General features: G+C 53.7%; 2 protein-coding genes across 6 annotated transcripts in view; both read left to right on the forward strand.

Moving 5' to 3' along the window:
- Positions 1-2147, forward strand: part of Rab37 (RAB37, member RAS oncogene family) — a 71443-nt gene extending 69296 nt beyond the window's left edge. For 2 of the 5 annotated variants that reach the window (XR_388502.4, XR_003949483.1), the window contains one exon: positions 9-321. Coding sequence is in view for 3 of the 5 variants with exons in the window: in XM_006533856.4 (XP_006533919.1) it covers positions 9-114 (106 nt within the window). In the remaining 2 variants the exon portion in view is untranslated. Of the gene's footprint in view, positions 1-8 lie in introns of all 5 variants that reach the window. The other 3 variants (NM_001163753.1, NM_021411.4, XM_006533856.4) reach the window with 2 other exon arrangements.
- A 567-nt stretch (positions 2148-2714) lies between these two features.
- Slc9a3r1 (solute carrier family 9 (sodium/hydrogen exchanger), member 3 regulator 1) lies at positions 2715-20552 on the forward strand. Its single transcript, NM_012030.2, has 6 exons — positions 2715-3325; positions 15725-15886; positions 16598-16751; positions 18424-18464; positions 19381-19470; positions 19689-20552. The coding sequence occupies exons 1-6, from the start codon at positions 2900-2902 to the stop codon at positions 19881-19883; spliced, it is 1068 nt and encodes a 355-aa protein (NP_036160.1). The 5' UTR covers positions 2715-2899; the 3' UTR covers positions 19884-20552.
- The last annotated feature ends 1604 nt before the right edge of the window (positions 20553-22156 follow it).

Consider the following 22156-nt stretch of genomic DNA (forward strand, 5'->3'; position numbering starts at 1 on the left):
TATTCCAGGGAACTGAAATACCGTGCAGGGAGGCAGCCTGATGAGCCCAGCTTCCAGATCCGAGACTATGTGGAGTCCCAGAAGAAGCGCTCCAGCTGCTGCTCCTTTGTGTGACCCCCTAGGGGCTAAGAGGAGGCCCAGAGACCCTTGGGGATGCAGTACTCCAACTGCCACACCAACTAGGAGAAGCTGGGGGCTCAGTGGGCAGCCCCTGCCAAGGGAGTAGCCATTACCCTAGGTTCTTTAGCTTCCCTGCATCATGGGAAGGATTAAATACTCATACTTTATCTTAATATACATAAACTAATAACACAAAAGGTACCCGTATGCCCCCCAAAACCAAAATAGGTCGGGACTCGGTGGTCCTTTGCTTTCTGGGACTAAGTTCTAAAAGGCTGGGCCTCTCTCCTAGCAAGAGTGTTACTGCACCAGCATAGCACCAGGGGGCGCCAAAGCACTGCTAGGGTGTGGGAGCTGGTTGTGACCCCATCACCAATCCTCACTAAGGGGGTGAAGGAGACCCCAGACTTCTCCTCTCCCAGCTCCCAGAAAGATAATAAGGGCCCTCATGCAGGGAGCTAGCCCAAAGCCTTGGGCAAGATAAACATGGAGATTGTCCTAAGAGGAATAGCAATTACTAGGTACTGAGTCTGCTTGGCTACCTCTGGCTTTCCCAACCCTCCTTCTGGAAGCGTGCACGGGCTTTTTCTTCAGCACACACGAGCAGTGGGGCACCTGAAAACACTCCTTCCTGATCTCTGGACCTCACATCCCAGGGGATGCCCCGCTCTCCCATGGAACCTCTCTTGTCAACTTTCCACCTGGGTTCCTAGACAACCAGAGGTCAGAGTCTGGAAAAAACTTCCCCTCCCTCCCAATCCCGAGACAAGGTGTACAGCACCACGGATATTTAAGGCAGAGGTCAGAGCCAGATAAAGAACTTGTTGGCTCCTGGAATGGGTGGGAGGCAGAACTGAACAAAGCCATAGGCCAGTTTTTCCCACTAAGCCCCAGCTTGCTCGCTCTCTCTCTCTCTCCCTCTCTCTCTTTAACTTCAGACCAATACTAGGGCAAAATGGTTTTATCTTTTCCTCTTCCGCTAAATCGGGTTGAGAGGGTGGGAAGTTGTCGATTTGGGGGCGGGCTGATGCTATGTGCACAAAACAAGGAAGTATGAGCAAGTCTGGGGTACGGAGAGGGGCAACAAGCCCTGTAGGCCCAAGGCCATGTGTCTCCCAAAGCTCTGATCTGACCCTTAGAAGGAAGGACACTCGGAGGTGTGCAGATCCATGACCAAAGGAAGCTTTACTACATCTATATAGGTTGGGCAGCGAGTGAGGCTCCAAGAAAGTATGCATTACACATATCTGAGGTTACTATATTTGCTTTCAAGGCAGAAATCTTGCTCCCAGAGCAAAGTCAGCACTCTAAACTTGGGTTGATAAGGAAACTCTCTGTGACCTCTCATAGGAAGATCAGGGAGGAGCCTGGGCTCCGGGTTCTCTTCTGGGGCTCTGAGCTGATTGCTGGAGCTCTAGTCACATACATAGCTCTGGGCCTCTGGCATTTCTGTTTTTCCAGAATTAAATTGCAGTATTTTGGAAAATATACTCTGACCGGTTTTTCCCCCTCTGTTTATTCCCAGAAGGAGGATCGTGTTAGAGAGTTTGTTACGTGGCACGTTGTGGGAAACTGTTACCCAATGTCCGAATCATTCCATCTTCACCCATTGGCGTCCTCATAGGTTCAACTTACCCTTAACTGACTACCCTCCCCCACCCCCAGCCTCTGTGGCCACATCTGCGCTGGCAAGAGGGAGCTGGAATGCTTATCTCACAATCCAAGTCATTTTTCTGTTGAACAAAGCCAGTCTTCCATTCCCTCTGAAGTGAATCCTGAGATTGACTACCTAGCTGTCTCACCCGCCCTCTCTCCGTGGCTAAAGGCTACTGCCAAAACTAAGCCCTTTATTTATTATTCATTTATCTGTTCTCAGACAGCCTGTCTTCCAGGTGGGCTGCAAGGAGCCTCAGTCTCTACCAAGCCCTACAAGTTTCTAGAAGGGATCAGAGCCCAAACCTCTGTCTATATGCATGTCCAGGGATAGAGGGGCGGCTCCACAAGAAGAAACTTTGTTATTTAAACAACTCTACTCCGGAGTTATTCTGTTACAGTTACCCTGTTACAGTGTTACTGTGTTACAGAAGACATCCGTCCGGTTCTTAAGTTGGCTCTGGGGAGGGGGAGGAGTGAGTGTGGGGGAGCATGGGGTGGTTTCCCCAGCAACTGTCGCTCCCCTCTCTCGGGCCAAGCTATGCAACAGGCTTTGGCTCAAGGCGGTTAAAGCGTTGAGAATCCTTTACCCAGAGACTAGCTCTTCTAAATCCCCCTCCACAACGTGGAAACCAGAGCGGAGCCCGTGGGGCCTCTGGGCTCAGTACCTGGAACCCCGCCCCAGCCCCGGCCTCGGCCCCGCCCGATCAGCCCAACTCCGCACTTGGTAACAAACACTTCCACTTCCTGGGCTCTCTTTTCTTCTCCCGCTGCGGGGTGCCGCGCCGAGTGCAGGCCACGCCCCACTCTCCTGATTGGTTAGATTTGTTCACCCTGGCGCAAGAGCCCGGTTCGTGATTTCTGATTGGTCTACTGTGATCCACACCCACCGCGCGGCCCCGCCCTCGGGTTTAGGAGCTGGGGCGGGTTCTGGAACGCTCAGACGCCGCGCAGGGCGGGGATTGGCCGGCTCCCTTCCTGTGCGTTCGCAACCGCGGTTCCCGGGACACCTGTTCCCTGTGCCCCGTGCGGTGCTCAGCTCCCAACTCGAGCTCTGCGGCTCGGGGAGAAAGGTCGTGAGTCCCCGGCCTCCGACGGCACCCGCGCTGAGCCTTCGCAGAACAAGATGAGCGCGGACGCAGCGGCCGGGGAGCCTCTGCCCCGGCTCTGCTGCCTGGAGAAGGGTCCAAATGGCTACGGCTTCCACCTGCACGGGGAGAAGGGCAAGGTGGGCCAGTTTATCCGTCTGGTAGAACCTGGCTCGCCGGCCGAGAAGTCGGGGTTGTTGGCTGGAGACCGATTGGTGGAGGTGAACGGTGAGAATGTGGAGAAGGAGACGCATCAGCAGGTGGTGAGCCGCATCCGCGCAGCGCTGAACGCCGTGCGCCTGCTGGTGGTCGACCCGGAGACCGACGAGCGTCTCAAGAAGCTGGGCGTCTCGATCCGGGAAGAGCTGCTGCGCCCCCAGGAGAAGTCCGAACAAGCCGAGCCTCCAGCGGCCGCCGACACTCATGAGGCTGGGGACCAGAATGAGGCCGAAAAGAGCCACTTGGTAAGTGCGGGTTGGGCTTGGTGTAGGACTAGGATTCTAGAGAGACTCGGGCACCCCGGACTTCCAAGCACTTTCTGAAACTCGAGCAGCGAGGAGGAAACGGCTTCTGCCCTCTGTCCCGGAGCCTTCGCAGTTTCTAAGGCGAGCTTCGGAGTGCGACCAGCGACCCCACCGCCCTGTCCGGGCTGGCTGGGGAGCGGAGCTCCTTTGCCGCCTGCATCTCCTGACTGCTTGAACTTTGCGAAGACGGCGCAAAGAAACCCAGTCCCCTTCTCTGCTCCCATTCCTTGGATTCCGCCCCACAACCCGGACTCATTCCTGGGTTATCCTTGCCTACAGCTAAGCTAAGAGCTCTCCCCACCACCCCCCGCATCTCCCTCCCTCCCTCCCTCTTTCTACTCTCTTCTCTTCAGTCCCTGTGGATGGTAGCTCAAAGTGGCTTAAAGGCTGAATAACTAAGGGTCCCTGGGAGGACCCCTTCAGCCCTACCCACATCCTGGGTCCTCTAGTTTGTGCATCATTAACTCACACCGGTTGGACTTCATCCTTCTCAAGACTAAAGTGACTTCTAAGAAAGAGAGGAAGTCTCAACGTCTCGGAGCTAGGGGTGGGGGTGGGGTGCCGGGAGGAGGTGCAGAAGCGTCTTGGGGGTGGTGGCTCTGCCACCCCGGAGGATTTATGGTCCTCTGGAATGTGAGGAGTAAGCGCTCGCTAGCTGGTATCTGGGAGCCTGGTGGGAGGACCTTAGAAGAGGAGGAAAAGGAGAAAGATGGGTGGGGGAGGGAGCAGGAACAGGCCAGGCAGCGTCCTGCAGAGCCGACCCTCGCAGGTGGTCCCGCCCTGGTGTCTCCTCTTCTCTGTCCAGCGATTGTAAGCCGGCTGGTTGGGTTTTGCCAGTGGTTGGTATTTCCCCCAAACAACCCCAGTTTGGATCAGCTGCTGGAGGGGCAGTTGGCAAAACAGGAGTTGTGCTGAGAGCCTCCCTGTCCCTTAGAAAACAAGGAGGGAAGGAGGCCAGGTTCAGGGCTCAGACCCTGGGAGCAGGGTCCCTTCAGTACGCACTGGCTCTCTCTTCCTGATCGATACCGCCGCCACATGTAGATCAGCGGTATCCATGGAGCCAGGAAGATCCTCCCTCCACAGGGAAAGGGCACTGTTCAGCCCCGTAAGGTTGAAGGCGGAGCCTGAGAGTACCAACTGGTTTGGTGGAAGTGAGGTCACCAGAAGCCCGGTTCTGCCAGAGTTTGACTCTGGGAATGCCAGGGCCACCAAGTTCCCACTTCCTGCCAGTGCCAAATTGGCATCGGTAAGCAGTAGTAGAGCCCCTGGCAGCAAGTTGGAACAGGTGACCTCTGCTCTTAGGCACAAACCCAATTTGAACTTTGTGCCCTGTCCATTGATTCACCATTCATCCCCCACCCCCATCCCCACCCTTCCACCACCACCCCCTCCGCTCCCGCCCCCGCCTCCCATTCTTTCCTTTGGACTTTAGCACCAGCACAGATAGCCAGCAGCCTCCCCTCACTCCACATACACACCAAGTTGCACTCTCTGGTTGTACTGTTGGGTGCTGGAGGGCAGTGGCGAGGCTGCTGCGGAAGGCTCTGTATCAGAATGTTTTGTATCTAAAAAGTCTGTGGCTGCCTGCTGGCAGATCTGTCTTCCTGAGAGGACAAAGAATCAGCATCCCTAGGTGGTAGTGGGACACCTAAATTTGTGTAGATCCTCCCTCAGGCCAGGAGAGTCTAGAACCATCATGGGGCATGCCAATCATTTTCAGAATTTGATTTTCCCCATCTCTAAAACAGGAGCAGTGGCAGCGTGGCCTGTCTTCTCAGTAGTTACGGAAACAATAAGGAGCACTTGTGGCCCGTTAGTTCACTGTTGCCCATGAAAACCCCAGTCCCTTCAGCTTTGTTCCCCTAAGTGTCTCTCTCTACTATAGAGTCGCCATATGATATGAGGCCTTGCCTGCAACATTTTCCCACACCCCATCCAATATTGCAAAATGTGCCAACAAACACCAAGGAATCCCTTTCCTCTAAATATGAGGCACCCAGCTGAGATCTGACAGTTCAGCCTGTATTTGTTTGCGGAGTGGGAACTGCTCTGTTAATCTCAAAGGTGTGAGCAGGAGAAGGCTGTTGTAGAGACTGGCTGGTCATGGTGGGCCAGGAGGAAGCAAGGCTGGTGATGACAGGAGCCTGGAACACTGGTGGCCATCCCTGGGAGCCCGCTGAGGCCCAGGAGGTAGACAGAGGTTTCTTCTCTGAAACAGGGTTTGATTGTGGCCCTCTGGCTGCTCTGTAGACCAGGTTGTCCTCAACTCACAGAAGTTCTCTTGCCTTTGCATCCCAAATGCTGGGGTCACGGGCATGCTCTGTCATCTTGAGCCTCCACCTTGTTCCTAAAAACAGTATCCCTCACTAAGACCTGGGACTTTGAGCTTTGTAGGGGTAGTGGGTTTGTTTTGAGACCAGAGCTCACTATGCCACCTTGGGCTGGCTTGAAATTATGTAGATCAGGCTGGTCTTGAACTCACAGAAGAGCCTTCTGCCTCTACCTCCTGAGTGCTGGAAGTAAAGGTGCACCAGGCTGGAATTTACAAATCCGGCTAAGCTGGTTGGGCAGTAAGCCTTAGAGATTCTCCTGCCTCCACTTTCCCAGGGCTAGGATTATAAACCTAAAACTCCTCTGTGGGGTGTCTTTTTGTTTTTGTTTGTTTGTTTTATTGTTGTTTGTTTGGTTGGTTGTTTTTTTGTTTTTGGTGAAGGGGTTGGTCTGGGGATTGAACTCAGGTCCTCATGCTTGCAAGCAAGAGCTTTGTCATCTATGCTATCTCGCCAGCCCTTCACCTGCCTTCTTATTGTTTTTCCCTGCTCAGTGCCAGACATGGAACAAGGCCTAAATCCTTGAGCTTGTCCAAAGTGGGCCCTGGGCAGCCCTCCTGAGCCAGCTCAGCTGTCCTGGCTGGCCTTCCTGGAGCCCAGTTTCTTCATCTCCCTAAGCCTCTGTTTCCTATTGTGTAAGTTGGGGATGATGGTGGTGACCTCATGAGGTTATTAGGATTACATAAGGATGTGTGTGTAAGTCACTCAATACCTGGCACTAAGTAAGTGCTCAGTAAATGTTGATTGTTGGCATTTGAAGTAATAAATAGTTCACAGTGATGATTTCTCCCTACCTCGGCAGGTACAGCTGGCCAAGCCCAGCCCTCAGAAGCGCTCAAAGATCACTGTTGTTTAGTGTTTATGTGATGAGCTGGGTGTGGTGGCTCAGGCCTATAAACCCAGCACATGGGAGGTAAAGGCAGGAGGATTGCCAGTTCAAGCCAGAGACTGGGGACAGAGTGGGATTCTGCATCAAAATTTAATAAGAACAATAATAGTTCTATGTAGTGCCACAGACCTCCACAAATTTGCTACCCACCCTCTTACTCTCGGCCACAGCAAAGATTCAAATCCCCTCAGGCAAGCTGCGTATCCCTGTGGCCCTGTACACACTGTGCTGATGGCCTCTACTACATGGGAAGCCCCGGGGCACAGCCTTGGGTTATTCCAATCGCTGTTACCAACTCAGCTCTGAACCTACTCTAGGGAGGTGTTCAATAAATGGTATTTGAATTAATGAGTGAATATATAGTAGCTATAAAGGACCTTTATCCCAGTTCATCCCCGACCAGCACACCTGGGCTTGTTTATGCAACCAGTCCACCCAGAGATGGAATTCCAGATAGAATCAACCTACTCCTTGCTGACAGGGAGGCCAAAAGTGTAGGCTTTAGGGTCAGGCACAGTAGCCTGGAGAGTCTCCGCTCTGCAGCTTCCTGGCTCTGAAACGCAGGAAGTTCCTCAGTGCCTGCAAACCTTAGCTCCGGTGCAGCGAGGCAGGGTACCAGTCCCCAGCCTGCAGGGCTCTTAGGCAGATGGATAAGATGCCAGGCATGAGTGTGAGAGCACCCAGGTTCATCTGGGTTCCTCCCAGCTTTGACCCTGGTCTAGAGGCAAAGGTAGTATAGCTACCCCAGGCAGCAAGATTAGGTAGGTGGGTACAGTGAGTGAGCCGACTGACAGGCAGCTGACTCCTCCGCAGGCAGCTGACAGGTTTACTTTGGCTACGGTGGAACTTCAGAAGGGCCTACTTTGGAAGGAAGCTGCTGGTTACTTGGATTTGAAACAGACAGGTCAAGGCCCAGTGTGGTGATGCACACTTTTAATCCTGGTACTCAGGGAAGCGGAGACAGGTGGATCTCTGTGAGTTTGGGGCCAGCCAGTGCCACACAGTGAGACCCTGCCCCACAAAAAGAAAGAGAAATGGATAGGTTGTGCCATATTGGGGATCATGTTCTCTACGGGTTAAATGACAGAGCCCCTGCTTCTCAGTTCACCTCGGCCAGTTTGTCTGGAGTGATTGTTTCCGAGACAGAACGGGGCTTTCTCTGGAAACCTCAGACTTCCCCATCTGGAGCCTCTGGGAAAGTGGGAGGACGCTGAGACCTCAGAAGGCCAAGGAGCAGTGTCAAAATCTGCTGGAGCTGTGACTCTTCTCTGAGTGAGGAAAATGGACTATAGTGGCTGATCATACGGTCCTAGCCTGCCCCTAAGGTAGAGCGGACCTATTTGGAAAGGAAACTTATTTAATGCATGTGACTACCATCACAAGTAGGTCTCTTACGGGGTGGAAATAGCTGTTAAGATGGTTCTCCACTAGCAAGCAAGGTGTCTTGGCTCCCCAGTCATCACTCCATTGTGTCTGTACCTCTCTTTGGCCACACAGTTGGGTCGAGCTTCAGAACCAGCTCTTCAGATAAATCTGGACCACATGAGGATCATCACAGAGGCAAAACTCACAGGCTTCTTTGTGCACAGTGATAATCTGTGGAGCTTACGTAAGGCTACAGGTTCACATCCCAACAACACAGACATACAAAATTGGCAGTTCGGGCTGCTTGACCCAGCTTCCCCCCAGAGTTGGGATAAGAAATTCTTGTTGGGCCGGGCAGTGGTGGCGCACGCCTTTAATCCCAGCACTCAGGAGGCAGAGGCAGGTGGATTTTTGAGTTTGAGGCCAGCCTGGTCTATGGAGTGAGTTCCAGGACAGCCAGGGCTACACAGAGAAACCCTGTCTCAGAAAAAAGAAAAAAAAAATCCCACAAAAACAAAAAAGAAATTCTTGTTGGAGCCAAAGCTTTTAGGCATGCTATCTTTCAGCAAAGTATGGATACCTCCTAGTAAGTAGCTCAGCCCAGAAGAAGTAGTTCCTATCCTTTCATGGGTGGGGTCCACTCCTCCCAACCCTACCTTCCCTTGCTAGTTGTGCCATCCCTCCCCGAACCCCCAGCCTCTGAAAGCACAGAGATTCCAGGAGGCTGGCCTTGAAGGTTGCCTGAGCCTTTCTTTCCTTCCAGGTAGAACAACCTAACCTTTTTTATATCTCCAGCCATGGCAATGTCTCTCAGTCCTTGTATCCTAAACAAGGACACTGTAGATTCCCTGGGGTCAGACAGCTTCTAAAGGCGGCATGGTAGGTAACATGTGGAGAACATTGGCCAGCTTCAGATCTCACTCCCATCACAGACAAAAGCAGCCTCTCTGTGTATGTGTTAGGTCACGGGCCCAAGGCCCATAGCAGCTTCACAGAGCAGAGCATAGTTGGGCTGTCTGGTTTCAGCCACTGGCCACATGAGGTGTCCAAGCGGAAGTACTCTGAACGTGAGAACTGGCTCAGGTTGATACCCTTCACCTATCATTCTTGGAACTAGAAGTGTTCAGAACTTTGGGTGTTTGCCAACTTTGGAAAATTTTTCCCAAACCTAAGATATAGGGGCAAGACCCCAGTCTATACACAAAATTCACTCTTGTGTCTTTTTTTTTTTTTTTTAAAGAATTATTTATTTATTTCATCTATGTGAGTACATTGCCACTGTCTTCAGACACACCAGAAGAGGGCATCAGATCTCATTACAGATGGTTGTGAGCCACCATGTGGTTGCTGGGATTTGAACTCAGGACCTCTGGAAGAGCAGCCAGTGCTGTGCTCTTAACCACGGAGCCATCTCTCCAGCCCCACCTGTGTCTTATACGCCTGGTGGTAATCACATTTTGTTTAGGAACCAAAGCTTCCTAGTATGGAATTTTCCATCTGTGATATCATGCCAAAAAATTTTCAGATTTGGGGACTAGGAACATAGTTCTGTCGATAGAGTGCCTGCCTAGCGGGCATGATGCCCTTTGTTCTGTGCACAGTGGCACATAAAACTGGGCCTGGTCTTCTTGGAACTATAGGTGGAAGGTCATTCTTTCATCTGTAATGAGTCTGTGGCCGGGCCAACCTGGGTTACAGGAGACCCTGCCTGGGAAAAAGAATCCGATTTTTGGGTCAAGTTGTACTTTGGATTTTCAGATTAGGAATACTCAGCCTGCAAAAATACAAAAAAGGTAAACTACCCAGGCAGTGGAGGCAAACATCTTTAACTCCAGCACGCAGGAGGTAGAGGCAGAGGCAGATGGATCTTTGAGTTGGAGGCCAGCCTGGTCTACAAAGCAAGTTCCAGGACAGCCAGGGATATACCAAGAAACCTTGTCTGGGGTGGGGATGGGGAGAGAGAGAAACTTTTAGGGGAGGGGGGTATTTGCTTTGGTTTGGTTTGATTTTTTGAGACAGGATTTCTCTGGTGTAGAGCCCTGGCTGTCTCCTGGAACTTATTTTGTAGACTAGGCTGGCCTTAAACTCAGAGATTCACCTGTCTCTCCTTTCCAAGCCCTGGGATTAAAGATATGCACCCCCCACACTATTTCAGATTTTTAAGCAAATCCGTACATTGAAATGGTAATATTTTGATTACAATGTGACTATCTCTTGAGGGGAGGGGTGAAACTCACTGTGTAGACCAGGCTGGCCTCCTGCTCACTGAGGTCTGCCTGCCATGGATACCGTGCCTGGGTGTTTTTTTTTTTTTTTTAATTCCCCATGGCTGGTATACACTAGTGCTTCTTCAGTTCTGAGTTCAAGTCCTGGCCCCTCCTCTTATCAACTGTATATAGTGGAGCAATTCACTCTTTAAACCTGGCTTTCTCCTCTGTGAAATGTGGGCATATCTATCTCCCTTACAGGATCACAATTGGGGTTCATATGAGAACAAATACCTATGGCCCCAGCCTAGTGCCTAGGACATGCTAAACAGTCAGTAAGCGGTAGCTGTTATTTGTTTCTTCAGTAGCAAGCCAGCCCCTGCTTCACAATGAGCTCCTTGAATGTCCTTGCTTAGTCTCTTGGGACAGCCCATAAATCGGCAACTTCTGGGAGAAGGCTTGGGGGTTGGTAACGACGGACTTGCCTGCAGGGCCGGCAGGAAGGCACCTGGCGGCCAGCCTTGGATGGGGTCCAGCCAGGCAGCAGCCCAGGTACCAGCCTGCTCTGTCTCAGGCCTCCCCAGCCTGGGAGAGAACTGAGCGGAACTCTGCTTCACCTTAAGTCTCTGGCCAGCACTGAGGAGACACTGAGGGACTAGTCAGAGTGAGGACCTGGCTCGGGGCCTCTGTCTCAGGAGTATCAGTGTCTCTGAAGCAGCACCCACTTTAGCTTTCCTGGTTCCTCCTTCTACCTGGCTCCTCCAAGGGCCAACCAACTCTCACACGTGTACACACACACACACATACACACACACTAGCAATTGGGACCAGACCCATTCTGATCCCAAGAAGCTGCAAGATCAAGGACGAGGGGGTAGGTAGCATCCTTCTTTTGCAGACATTACTTGGCCTGTGGAGATGAAAGAGGAAGGGTCCTACAGGGAACTCCAGATGATGCCATCTGAAGTAAGCAGATGACACTTTTAGTCTACAGTGGCTGAAGTGTTCCAGGCCCCTGGCCATTCCCCAGCCTGCCGGAGGGATAGCATTCCAGGCATTATGTGGCAAGCCTAGGCAGAATCAAGCCTGAGTCCACAGGGGGAAAACAAAATAACTGTCTTCCACAACTAAGCAGAAATGTCCCCAGCCCCTTCCCTCCGGGGTTTCTCCTCCCTGCCTCCCTCTCTCCCCCTTCTCTATCTGGGACTCCTTCCTCTGTATGGACCAGCAGGGCACTAGATATATTTTCATAAAGAAGGACTGAGCTTTCTAAGGACAGCCTTAGAAAGTGTCTCCTGGCCGCCCGGGTGGTCTCCCTACCCTCGGTGACCATCCCCCCCTACTGGGGCTTGGTGCAGCTCTGGGAAGTGGTAAAAACTGCCTGGGTTGTTTCTCCTGAGCCCATCACCAGGGCATCAGCCCAGGAGGGGGCTGGGCCCAAAGGGGCTTTGGTCCCCCTAGTAGTACAATCTAGTAGCCCTCCCTCGAAGGGGAGTGGGGAGTAGCCTTGGGCCCGCTCCCCAGAGACAGCACTGGGATTCGGGTATCGGCTTTCCCCAGCCTTCCAGGTGGCCACGGTGGTGACTATTGAATTCCGTGCCCCCATCCTCTCTCTCCCTGGCAGAGCAGAGCGTGGGTGGAGATGATGGTGTGGCCACTCAGGGTGGGGTTAAGACCCTGGGTCAGAGGGTCAAGGGGCAGCCTGGGAACTGAGAAGGGGCCCTTGAGGAGGCTTTGGAGACCGTGCTCCTGGTCCTCTGGAAAGCTGAAAGAGAGGTTCAGTCAGTCCAGCCTTGACCATTCCAGTCAAGGAATGACACCACCCTCTGCCACCGTTGCCTGGGGCTCTTGCCTCCTTGTCTCCAGTCTCCTGAACCAGTCCTGATTTTCACTTCCAGCTTGGAAGTTCCTGTGAAGGTTTACACAGCCTCTGACCTCATGTCCCCATGAAGGTGTCCCTCTCCCATGTCCCACGCTATGGAGCCCTCGAGTTGGCACAAGTGCAGGACACACACACCAAGCCTGGGACACTGTGGAGTTTTCCCCCTTTATCCCTTTTCCCAGAGGCAGAGCCCAAGCTCAGATACCTTGCCCTTCCCCCATTTCTACTTGGCTCTAGGCCTGGGAACTAGGGGCCTGTCCCCAGGGGACCTCCAAGCTCCACCCAAGCTGGGATGGGCTGACTCAGCAGCCACAATGAGTGACAGCTCCTGGGGACTGGAAGAGGACAGGCTAGTTTCTCTGGAAGTTGAAAACACTCTCCCTCCCCTGCTTGCGAAGGAAGAGACCCTCTAGAGTGGTGGTTCTCAACCTTCCTAATGCCGAGACCCTTTAACCCAGCTCCCCATGTTGTGGTGACCCCAGCCAGAACATGTTTCTTGCGACTTTGTAACTGTAATGCTGCCACTGTTATGAGTCATGAGTATGCTACGTAGGTGTGCTGGTTATGTCATATGACCCCTGCCAAAGGGTTGTTCAACTCCCCCAAGAGAGACCCACAGGTTAGGGACTGGTCTGGAGAATTCTGAAAGGGACCCATTAGTACTGAAAGTCTATGAGTGCTAGGTGGAGTGGGGCTTTCTGGGTAATACTACCCACCCTGCCCTGCCCCCCCCCCCCCCCCCCCCGAATCAGCCGGGAGCCTCGCAGAGGGAGTTAATAGAAAATGTCCTATCCCCTTAGGCAGGATCCTCCCAGTCTTCCTGGTCCTCCTGTTGCTAAAAGGATGCAAAGTGGACCTTTGAATTCTGACGGTAGGCGTCACTAGAAAAAGGGACACTGAGGTGACACTTGCTGAGGAGCACTGGGAAAAACCCAGAGCACACACTTGAAACCCGGAAGGTGGTCATAACAAGGCAATCTAGCCCAGCCCTGCCGACTCGGGAGTCACCTCTTCTGAGCCCTCAGCCTGGTTCTAGCCACAGTGCCAGCCTGGGCTTGCTCACAGCCCCGTCACCGGGCCAGGCTTTATCCTTCCACTCGGGCTGGGGTTTTGACTGAAAGAGGTGTGGAGCCCCCGGAAGGAAGCCTGTGGTTTGGTTTCGTGAGCTCCCAGACACCCGGTCAATGTGAAGGGAGCCTCCACTGTCTGTCTGTCACTAGGCTTCCCTCCAGATGGGCTGCCTGGCTCTGGACCCAAAGCTTAAGGACAGACAAACTGATGTGGTGGGAGTAAGGCAGGCAGCTCCCCAGTGAGACTGCTGTGGGATGTCCCGGGTAAGGGAACCCTAGGGGGAGGGTGGGGAGGAACCTGAGGCAAACTGAGATTCCACAGACTGAGGGCCACAGGAGGTGTGTGGCTGAGGCAGAAAGTTGAGCCTGTCCTGGTGGTAACAACTGGTCAGACCTGTTTCAGCTAACCTAGGCAGCCTGGGGGAGGGCCCGATGGCAGCTCCATATGGGGGATTAGCTGGAAGGAAGCGAGTCCTCACTCAGAACTCCCTGGCGCTGGGAGGGCCGCAGGAGGGGCTAGGTCCCAGCAGGGTGAGGAGGGGCCTCCTGTGGCTGCCTTCTCTTGGCTGCCCATTTGGTTGTCTTTGCTGTTTGGGGTGAGTGGTAAATAGCCACTGGGGAAAATCCCAAGTATCAACTTCTGCCTCCACAAACCCATCCAACATCCTGAAACAGGTCCACAGTGCCGCCCAAGCATCCTTCTTCCACCTTTAAATTTTACTCTGTGTGTGTCTGCGTATGTGTGTGTGTGTGTGTGTGTGTGGTGTGTGTCTGCGTGTGTGTGTGTGTGTGTGTGTGTGTGTGTGTCTGCGTGTGTGTGTGTGTGTCTGCATGTGTGTGTCTGCGTGTGTGTCTGCGTGTGTCTGTGTGTGTGTGTCTGTGTGGTGGGTGTGTGTCTGTGTGTGTGTGTAGGTTGCAGAGTGCCATGGTCAGAGGACAACCTGTGGGAGTCATCTCTCTGTCACGCGGGCTCTGGAGATGAAACTTAGGTGGTCTTGGCAGCAGCAAACACCTTAACTGGATGAACAGTCTCTCTGGCCTTCTCTCCCACCCTCCCTTGCCTTTTGTACCCCCCACCTAAGGATTTGGGCTTCTGAGCAGCCTAGTACACTACCCTCCCCACCCAGCATCTCAGGGTTACGAGACTGTTCCCCAGGAGCAGGGACAATAGCAAAGTGTTGGTATGCAGAGGGACTTAGTGAGGACAATGGCTACATCCAGGTCTGCCCGAGCGACTGGGAGCTCCCTAGTGTCCCTTTATACTGTGTCATTATGTCATTGTGCCTCAAAGGCAGCCACCTACTGAGGGTAGGCAGATAGCAATAAGCACCTTCTAAAAAGGAAGACCGGGAGGCTCAGGAAGGGAAATGATGCGCCCCAAGCCACAGGCTAGTCAGGAAGCCCCATGGGGTAGGTGGCAACCTAGGATTAGCCAGCCAGCCAGTGTCCCAACAGGCTGCCAGGACTTGGAGCTAGGGTCAGAGTAGTGCTTTGGCTCCAGCTTCTACAGGCTCGCACCCTGATTCTGGCCATCTGTCAATCAGTGTGAGCATCAAGAGTCCACCTGTCAATCAGTGTGCCTGTGAGCATCATCAAAGCTATGGCACGGAGCTGAGCCGCCGCTGAAGAGAATGAAAAACGTTAAAAGTTGTTCCCAGCTGAGTGCACAAAAGACAGCTAGCTGTTTGTGTCCTTTGGGAGGTGGGTCAAGGCACACACTACTGAGTCTCACAGCCTGACCAGGACCCCCCCCCCCCCCCCCGCATGGTGTCAAGAGAACCAACTCTTTAAGTTGTCCTCGGGCCCCCAAATGTTGTGGATTGTGGTGTATGTGTGCTCTCTTTCCCACACGAAATACTTTTAAATGAAAAGTGACAAACTCTGCTTTCCGGGCCACAGTTTTTTATGACGTTGGCCCTGCCCCCGCTTTTCATGACCTCCTCCCCATATGAGTCCTTGGGGATTAGTGAGTGGCACCCCACCCATCCTGCCTCCCCCCACCCCTGTTCTGTTGCTCCCTATGTCCTGGGCTGGATACAGAGCTCCTGAGGATGGTCCCATCCACCCCAGGTCCCTTCACCCCAACACCTACAGGGTTTCAGGTTATCAGTCTCACATTTGGCTGGGCCGTCTGGTTCACTGGGGTCAGGAAGTGGGCCCACAAGAGAAGAAAGGCTTTACTGTAAACAAGCTGTCTGCTTTCAGTAAAACAGCTATCCTTGCCTTCACAGCAGAGACCAGATACATGGGCCAGGTGCCCACTCGTGAGCCTCAAGTATCCAGCCAGGCCTAGGAGGCCCAGATGAGCCTTGGGTGGGGCAGGGTTCCACCCAAGTAAGACCAAAACATGTAATAGAATGACAGAGAGGCAAACTAGCCTCGGCAGGGACAGCCGCTTGTCCAGAGCTGCGCAGTCTGCTTCGGTGCACATCTTCTGAACCCTGGACCAGATTCTCTTGTATTGCTTTCGAGTCTCCGGTCACCATTGGATCGTTCCAAATCCTTCTAGGTGGGGAGGTAGAGTTGGGCAGGGGTAGCAGAGAAGACAGGGTTGGGATAATATGGAATGACATGGGCACTTCCTACATCCCCACAGCGCGAGCTCCGGCCCCGGCTCTGCACCATGAAGAAAGGCCCCAATGGCTATGGCTTCAACCTGCACAGCGACAAGTCTAAGCCAGGCCAGTTCATCCGAGCAGTGGACCCAGACTCACCGGCGGAGGCGTCTGGACTCCGGGCCCAGGACCGAATTGTGGAGGTGATGTCCTGTACAGTGTTCGCTAGGCTCTACCTTCCTAATCTTTGGTGTTAGGGGACAGCCTTACACCATATGTGGCTTGGTTAGCCCATGGGAAATGGCCAGCACAGAGATGCTAGGAGGAGAGGGAGGGGAAGCTGGAGTAGCAAGTGGGCGCATGGACAGGCTGGCTGGCTGGCTGGCTGCTTTTCCCATCTCGGGTTCTAGTGTACCAAGTATACACTCAATGCACAGGATTTACCAGCCAGAATCCAGACAAATGCCACGGGCTTCCCTAGCAGCCTTCCTGATACCTGGTGTGAGGCGAGGTTAAAACCCCTCTCCTGAGCTCAGCTTCGAGACACCCCGTTGTTCGGCTGTGCTCTGAGAGGAAATGTGAACTAAAGGCTTGGGCTGCTCCCAGAATCACAGTCTGAGAACCTTAGAGCCACAGATCAGCCTTCCAAGACTTCTCACTTTACACGTGAGAAAACCAAGGCCCAGAGCGGGAGGTCGGAGGCGAGCTCAGCCCAGGCTCCCAGGCCTCTCCTCGCTCACAGCTGTGTTTGTGTAGTCTCCTCTGGGTATTTTCTTTGGCTTTTCCCATTTGTCCTGCTTCCCAGCCGACTGTGCGAGAATCACTGGAGGCACGTGAGGGAAGGCAGTGTTCTCAGGTGGGGTTCCCTCTGCCCGCTCTCCCCAGCATCCTGTCTCTGCCCTGCCTCCTCGCAGGTCAATGGTGTCTGCATGGAGGGCAAGCAGCACGGGGACGTGGTGTCCGCCATCAAGGGTGGAGGTGATGAGGCCAAGCTGCTGGTGGTAGACAAGGAAACAGATGAGTTCTTCAAGAAGTGCAAAGTGATCCCATCCCAGGAGCACCTGGATGGTGAGTTCACAGTCAAGCCAGGGGTGTGGCCGGAGCCTACGGCCTGGCCAGAGATGGGGGATAGTTTCCCCATTGTTCTTTCTCCCTCCCAGCAGCCATGGGTTGGTAGGCAGGAGTAGCAGCGGTGGCCCAGGAGTGTCTGGAGGTGGCAGGTTAACCGCAGTTAAATGGCATGAAGGAGAGGGTGGGGTTTCTATCAGAATCAAGGCATGGCTCGAGTCCCTCCCTAGTCCAGTGGGTTCTGAAGCTATTCCTCTGAGAAGAAAGAGTTAACTCCTGGGCCGCCTCCAGCCTCTGCTGGGAAGATCAGAGTCCAGTGACAGGGGCCCAGCACTCCCCTCCCCTCTTTCTGTCAAGTTACCTTGGAAACTCAGGCTTGCTGGCTCTAGAGAGCAGTGGGTCCCCCTTCAGTCCCTGAGCCCCTGCCCTCCCCCACCCTCATCTTGCCAAGCCTGGCACCTCCTCCTGTCTAAGCCAAGCCAAAATGAGAAGGCAGGAGGGGCCGAGCACCCCTTACTCCTGAGTCCAGACCTTTTCCCTTTGGAGGAAGATCTGTGCTACCCTGAAAGTGAAACCTTTCTGGACTTAGCAGTGGGCGGGGCCTTCCGGAGGATCCGAGCTGTAGCAGGTCAGGGTCCACATTACTCAGTTCCCCAAGGGGAGGGGTAGCGTGGCCAGTCCTGTCAAGGGGAAAGATTCACATGCCATATAACCAAAGTATACAGAAGCACCCTGCCCATCCTTCCTAGTCTCTGAGCGTGGAGCACTGCCTGCCTTCACAGGCCGAACGGGAGGCAACTCCAGGCCTGGCTTTCTTTACCACTGGCCTCTCCTAACTCCATCCACGACACTGTCCTTGAACCTTCTTGTCCCCTCATTTCCAGGTGGCAGATAGTTGGCATTGTTCTCTCTCCAGGGCAGCAGGTGCCAACTATATAATCTGAGGTGTGGCCCCAAATCCGCTGTCATAGCAGCAACCCTTGGGATATGTGAATACCTAGGCCCAGCTGTATACGTGGGAGATCAGAGGACAGCTTTACAGGCCTCGGTTCTCCCCATCTGCCATCTGAGTCTCGGGGATCCAACTCGGGTCATCGGGCTTGGTGGCAAGTATCTACCCACCCATCTCTCTGGCCATAGGGGCACCTGGTTTTGACTGGCCACCCTAGAACCCCATCCCATCTTAACTCTCTAGCAAGCTTGGCAACTTGATATTCTGGGTCATATGTCAAGCTAGGACGAGAAAGATAGCTCAGTGGTCGGTCACTTGCTTGGTGTATGGGGGTGTGAGGTTGTGTATTTGGTCCTCATGGAACCCATCTTGTCCACCACAGATTGCCAGTCTGCATCAAGTAGCACTCCTCAAGTATGATCCTTCCCGATCCTCTCCAGAAAAGTTCCCCATTTGCCAACTGAGATATATTAAAAATAAGTTTTAGTTGCAAGTAAGGTATTGCATGGTAGTGTTATGGAGGTGGGGGTGTCTTGTTTTCTGAAATTATCAAACAAGTCTTTCTGTGTACTGGGTCATCAAAATGTCAAATGTACACGCACTGGGTTGCAGCCAAAAAAGTTGTAGCCACTGGCCTCCGGTATGAAGTCTGGAGTCCAACCTCCTCTGTTCTCCTCCTGCAAACTTTCTGAGCTGACCTTTGCTCTCTCCCTCATCTAGGCCCCTTGCCTGAGCCCTTCAGCAATGGAGAGATACAGAAGGTAAGGGGTCCCCTAACCCACTACCCCCACATCTCTGTAGGGACAGGGCAAGTGGTGGCACAGATGAGAGACTGGCTTAGGCTCACACATCGGGGACCAGTTCCAAATTCTTCCTGAGTTTCGAGCCTTAGGCCTGCCAGAGTACCCCAGCCCCTGTCAGGGGGCAAAGCTGTCACTTGGGAAAGGCTAGCCTGGGGCCCCTCTGCAGCCCCCGCCTCCAACTCCCACCATACAGAAGAGGCCATTCTTTCCCCTAAGAACAGAACCTCAGTGTCTGGCTGCTGGTCCTACTACTTCCAACCCCTCCTCCTCGGGCAGAGGGGAAGGGGGTGAGGCTGGGAGCCAGCCGAGGCCGTGGAAGGACCCAGGAAGGGGCTGAGTGCCAGGCTCAACACCCCAGCCAAAACCTCTACTCAGGCATGGGCTGTCTCAGAATCAGACCATGGAGCCGGGAGTGGGCAGGATCTGCTGAAAGGCTCCTCATCAGGAGACCTGGTGGAGGCAAGAATCCAGCCATGATCCCAGCCTGCTGCCGCCCCATCCATGTTCTAGAACACCCGATCTATCTTCTCTCTCAAAGACCCTGGTTGGCTACTTTGGAGTTAAGGGATCATAGATGTTCTTCACACCAAACAGAGAGGAAGGACCCAGGTAGCCCTGTGCTCCAGGAAGCCCCTCCTGGGTCACTGGTCCAAGTGAGTCAGTGCTCAGGAGTGCTGGGGAGGATGAGCGGGCAGCAGTTCTCCGCCCCTGCCTAGGTGATGGATGGAACCAGGCTGCCCCAATCCTTTTAGGAATGCAGTAGTGTAAATCTGGAATCTGGATGGATGGCCAAGGCCTGAGCGAGGACCCTTCTCTCCTCGGGAGTTTCCTTTCCCATTCCCTGCCAACACATATTTTCTCCTCTCTGTGCCAGGAGAGCAGCCGTGAAGCCCTGGTGGAGCCAGCTTCAGAGAGCCCCAGGCCAGCCCTGGCAAGATCTGCCTCCAGCGATACCAGTGAGGAGGTAGGCTGGCCCCATGGGGGTTGGTTACGGGAAGCCATTTCCAGGATACTCTGGTTCCTGGCACACTAGCCTGCCCTTGAGGTCATGTGCTGAGGTGCAGTTTGTTCTTGTGACCTGACTACCCTGGCCATTGCTCCAAGGGATCTAATCCACTTCTCTGATGCCAAGGACTGGGGATCCCTCGGGTGGACAATTTGACTCCTTCCTCTTCTTTACAGCTAAATTCCCAAGACAGCCCCAAGAGACAAGTTTCCACAGAGCCCTCATCTACCTCCTCCTCCTCCTCTGACCCCATCTTGGACCTCAACATCTCCTTGGCTGTGGCTAAAGAGAGGGCCCACCAGAAGCGCAGTAGCAAGAGGGCCCCGCAGATGGACTGGAGCAAGAAAAATGAACTCTTCAGCAACCTCTGAGCATCCCACCTCCGTGGGCTTGTGCTAGAGGGTGGGGCTGCCCACCCTACCTAGCTCCCCTTCCCTTCTCCCCAGGTGCCCACCAATCAACATTCAGATCAGCATCAGCACCCACCCCACTTCCTGACAAATCTGATTTTTCTAGAATCCTGTTCTTCCCTCACCTTAGGGAAGGAGAATGTTTGTCCTGTCTCCCTACACTTCCCTGAGGGCTTCTTCCTACCAAAGTGTCCCCTCACCAGTCTGCCTAGAGCATCACTGGAACCCGCACTAAACAAGGACCTTTGGACCAGACAAGAAGTCTTCCCTCAACTACGTGTGATGACCAAGTCCAAGGTTGACCAGGGACTGTCTACAGCAGCCACAGCCACTGTGCACAATGGACAGGGTGCCCAGGTCCTCGGAGCTTTGGCTTGGCATCTTGGGTTCATTTGATTTTTTTTTTTAAAGAGTGTAGTATTGAGATTTTAGAGTTCTCGTTTTCATGATTCTTGTGATTTTCCTGGTCGTTGTACCCAGGGCATGGCAATGGCCTCATCCTTAAAATGTTATTTCTACTCTCACCCTGAGAGACCTGGGCAGCCAGGCTTTCCCCAGGCTGCCCGCCCTGAGCCAGGTGCCACCACTGTAAGGAAATGCCTTCAGAAATTCACTGGTTCCTTCAAAGCGCTCAAGCCTCTGTGTCCTCCTTTGTCTCTTTGCTTTCCAGCCTCGCACGCGGCGGGTAGTGTGGGTAATGACTTCCCAGGCAGAGGCAGGATGCGCTCCTGGACACCCATCTAGGGATCCGGCCACCACAGGCTTGAATGACTCTGGGGTCCACTAGGCCCGAGTCTGCGAGTCAGTGCGCCCTGGGGTGTGGAACGGTAGGGATGCTTATAGGGACTCTGGGAAGAGGAGGGTGACAGGAGAGTTCTTGGACACGACAAGTGGAATCTTAGTGCAAAGCTGCGTCCGGGATTTGAGGACTTGACTCTCCCCATCCCCGCCCTGTGTATTCACCCTCTATTCTCCCTCTCATCCCCCAAGGGTGTAGATTTTCAGTGATCTGAGCCTGCCCCAGACACCTGTGTCTCCCAATGGCCTGACTGATCCAGCACAGAAGAGTAGACCACTTAGCCTCCGGACACATTGTGTGGCAAGGTGGGATAGGAGGGACTTTGCAAAGGGAAATAGACTGCCTCTCTGTCAAGAGGCTTTTGAGGGCCCAGGCTGCAGGGCCAGGAGGTCCTAGGACCGGTGTTCAAGAAAAAGGGAGTGTGGCCCAGGCCACTTCCCGTTCACCTATTCTACAGGAAGACCACCCGAAACCAGGTCGCTGGTCTGAAGGAACAAGTAAAGAGGAACTGGCTGAGAAGCCCTGGAGCTCTGGGTTGGGAGAAGGGCCAGTGACTATCTGGCCATCTTAGCATTAAGGTCTGGATTCCTTACAAGAGCCCATCCGGAGCCTTTATCACAGTACCTGTCATCCTGTGCCTGCCTGCTCGGCCAGCTCTGGCCTCCCTCATCCACCCACACTTCTAAGAACCCTTTGACCCCAGGTGGAGGTCCCCAGGCTGGTGTAACAGGCCTAAGTACTGCCCTTCAGGGCTTGGAGGAACCCCTCCCTATCTCACCTGCTGGGTGGAGAAACCTTGGGGGACCTTTGACTCTAAGCTAGACCAGAACTCCTGGCTAAGGTCTGGAGTAGAGTCCAAAGGGAACCCGTAACAAGCTCCACTTCAAATTCAGGAGATATGGAGAGCAGTTTTTTTCCCTGCAGTCTCAGGTAAGAAGCCAGGACTGGGGGTGCTGGGAGATCTCGGCAGTAACCTTATCCGGAGCCATCTCTCACAAATGCACTCTGTCAGCTGTTTTGAAATCATGCCTGGCCTTTCTTCCTCACTTCTTCAGATAACAAAGGGGGATTGGGGGGGATGACACCCTTCGCCAGAGCCTAAAGAACTTTGCCAACAGTCTGGCCATCCCGAAACCGTGCCTCTGCTGCCCCCTAGTGACCAGGTTCAGTGCAGCTGCCCAGAGGCGAGGGTGATAGCTGAACGGAAGAGCCTGAAGTACTCGTACTTGAGGGAGGGGCTGAGAGTGGCCTTCAGTTTCTCTCACCTGCCGCAGGCTCCAGGCCTCTCTGACAGGGATGCTCCCCAGATACACGGAGCTATATTCAGAAGTCGCTCTTCCCTCAGACCTGTCTGGTCCCAAGGATGCTGGGCAGAGGGGCCAACCCACTCCTTCACCACATCACCTGTCTGACCTGCTGACAGGACCGACTGCCC

The sequence above is a fragment of the Mus musculus genome, chromosome 11 (assembly GCF_000001635.26).
Source record: "Mus musculus strain C57BL/6J chromosome 11, GRCm38.p6 C57BL/6J".
In the NCBI taxonomy this organism is placed as follows: Eukaryota; Metazoa; Chordata; class Mammalia; order Rodentia; family Muridae; genus Mus; species Mus musculus.